At 39.6% G+C, this 2,500-nt stretch overlaps 1 protein-coding gene across 1 annotated transcript in view; it reads left to right on the top strand.

Moving 5' to 3' along the window:
* LOC122248581 (putative peptidoglycan muropeptide transporter SLC46) overlaps positions 1 to 2,500 on the top strand; it is a 44,548-nt gene that overhangs the window by 22,578 nt on the left and 19,470 nt on the right. Inside the window, exon 4 of the mRNA XM_086530750.1 lies at positions 2,068 to 2,151. Within this exon, the coding sequence (XP_086386876.1) occupies positions 2,068 to 2,151 (84 nt within the window). The remainder of the gene's footprint in view (positions 1 to 2,067; positions 2,152 to 2,500) is intronic.

Raw genomic sequence — 2,500 nt, 5'->3', positions numbered from 1 at the left:
TTATTGCTATTGTGATTATCATTAACGTTATTATTGCCATTTTAATCCCTTTTATCATTATTATTTCATTCTCTCCATTCTCTTCCTGTCATCATCCCCATTTTCTCCCCTCTCGTCTTCTTGTTTTCCTTAATCACCTTCACTTCATCATCTTCATCATCATCATCATCATCTTCATCATCATTCTCATCCTCCGCATCATCATCTTTACTATCATCATCACCTTCATCACCATTACTGCGTTCTTATCCTCTCCCTCCCCCTTACCCTCATCTCCTTCCCCTGTTCTCATCCTCCCCCTATGCATCACCATCCTCCTCCTCCTCATCATCATCATCATCATTACCATCCTCACCATCATCGCCGCTTTCTTGCAGCCAAACACCTTCAGTTTTCCGTTTTCTATTTTTAGTGACGTCATCCATCAAGGAGTGACGTCTCTCGAACTTACTCTGTCGTAACCGCTCTTGATTTTTTTTTTTTTATTGTTAGTATTTTTTTTTCATCTTGAATATATTTTTATTCGATTATTTTTCTTTATCATTCCTCTTACTTCCTCTGTTGTTTCGTTATTGTTTTTGTTCTTTGTTTCTTCTTTCCAATGATTTTTCTTAAGTCCGTTCGGATTTTTATGATTTCTCTTGATTCCTCTTTCTCTGGTTTGCATCCTCTTACCCTTTCTTGCTCCCCTCTTCTTCTACTTCTTTTCATTCCAGTTGTTTTCTCATCTTCTTCAGTAAATTTCCTTCCTCTTTCTCTATATTGCTTCCTTGCTCCATTCCTCTTGACTCCTCTTCTTGTATCGGCCTCCTCTTACTCTACCTCGCTTTCCTTTGCTTCTTCCTCTTTCTTCTTTGAATCACTCTCGTTGACTCTTTCTCCTGCTTTTGATTACTTTTGCCTCCTCTTCATTTCTTCTTGCCTCCTCTTGCTTCCTCTTGAGACGCCAGGAGTCGTCAGCCTCCGAGCCTTCGATCTCGCTCCTCTCGCTCCTCTCAGCATCCTCACCTGCCGGACCTCACGAACCAGTTACCAGTTGACCCTTTTTGTTACCCTTTTTTGTCTCCCCCCATATATATGTTTGTCTACTTGTTTGTCTCTCGTTTGTTCGCTCGCACTGTCTCTGCAACGCATTCTCTCTCTCTCTCTCTTTCTCTGTCTCTGTCTCTGTCTCTGTCTCTCTCTCTCTCTCTCTCTCTCTCCCTCCCTCTCTCTCTCTCTTTCTCTCTCTCTCTCTCTCTCTCTCTCTCTCTCTCTCTCTCTCTCTCTCTCTCCTTCTCTCTCTCTCCTTCTCTCTCTCCTTCTCTCTCTCTCTCTCCTCTCTCTCTCTCTCCTCTCTCTCTCTCTCTCTCTCTCTCTCTCTCTCTCTCTCTCTCTCTCTCTCTCTCTCTCTCTCTCTCTCTCTCTCTCTCTCTCTCTCTCTCTCTCTCTCTCTCTTCTCTTGTGTCCAATTCCTCCATATCAGAGTAAGGTCGAAAACCAAGAAGTTATTATCTTTCTTCGTATCTGTGTGTGTGTGGCGTATGGAAAAATGATTAGCGGTCACAGCATTATCTGGATTATTACGATTATAATTTCTTGTTATTTTCGATTGCATTTTTCTTCATCATTATCATCGTTATTGTTATTATTGTTATCACTATCATTATCGTTGCTTTTGTTATAAACGTTATCATAATCAACATTAATATTATTCTAATCATCATCATATCATTACCATCCTTACTGTTATCATTAACCTTATTATTACTAACATCATTATTGTTAATATCATCATCATTATTATAGCTGTTATCATTATCATCATTATCAACATCATCATTATTGTCATTATCATCATCATTATCATCATCATCATGAATAGTAGCATTAGTGGCAGTAGCTATACTGTATTGTTATCATTATCACAACTGTAGGCCCCATCATTATCAATATGTTCCCTCTTTTCTTTCTGATTCTATCATAATCACCATCGTAATGATTATCACCAATTATAGTTCTCCTCGTCCTCGCTATCTCCGTAATCGTTGTCATTAATACTGTTTCCTCTGTTTCTCCCGACCGCAGCTCCCCTGGCGGCGCTCCTGGTCAACTCTTGCGCCATTGCCATCCGGGCGATGCTGTCCAAATATGTCTCGTCAGATGAAGTGGGTGAGTATGATATGAGTAAGATATGATTAAGGCGGACATGAAAATGACATGATATGAGGGAGATCTGCGTATGTGAAGCAAGAATCCGAAACGTAGCAGTTGAGTTCGTGGATTTGGTGTTTAGAGATCGCTGGGTAAAATAGTTTCCAACGCTTTCAAAATATGTTTTATTATGGTTTGATTTTGTTATACTTCAGAGGACTTTATACATTATTACAGTTCTTTTTACAGTGAAAATAATGAAACGATCTTCCTTAGTCAAGATAAAGGACTTTGAGCATAACTGATTTCTTTGCTCCCCGTGGTAACCGGTGACACACTATGCAGGATGTCTATAATTTTTTCATAA

Source organism: Penaeus japonicus, unplaced genomic scaffold (assembly GCF_977035675.1).
Source record: "Penaeus japonicus unplaced genomic scaffold, GWHDUDI00000001_assembly GWHDUDI00000034, whole genome shotgun sequence".
NCBI classification, from domain to species: Eukaryota; Metazoa; Arthropoda; class Malacostraca; order Decapoda; family Penaeidae; genus Penaeus; species Penaeus japonicus.
Note: the sequence above shows the minus strand (reverse complement) of the source record. Positions and strands in the feature narration are given on the sequence as shown.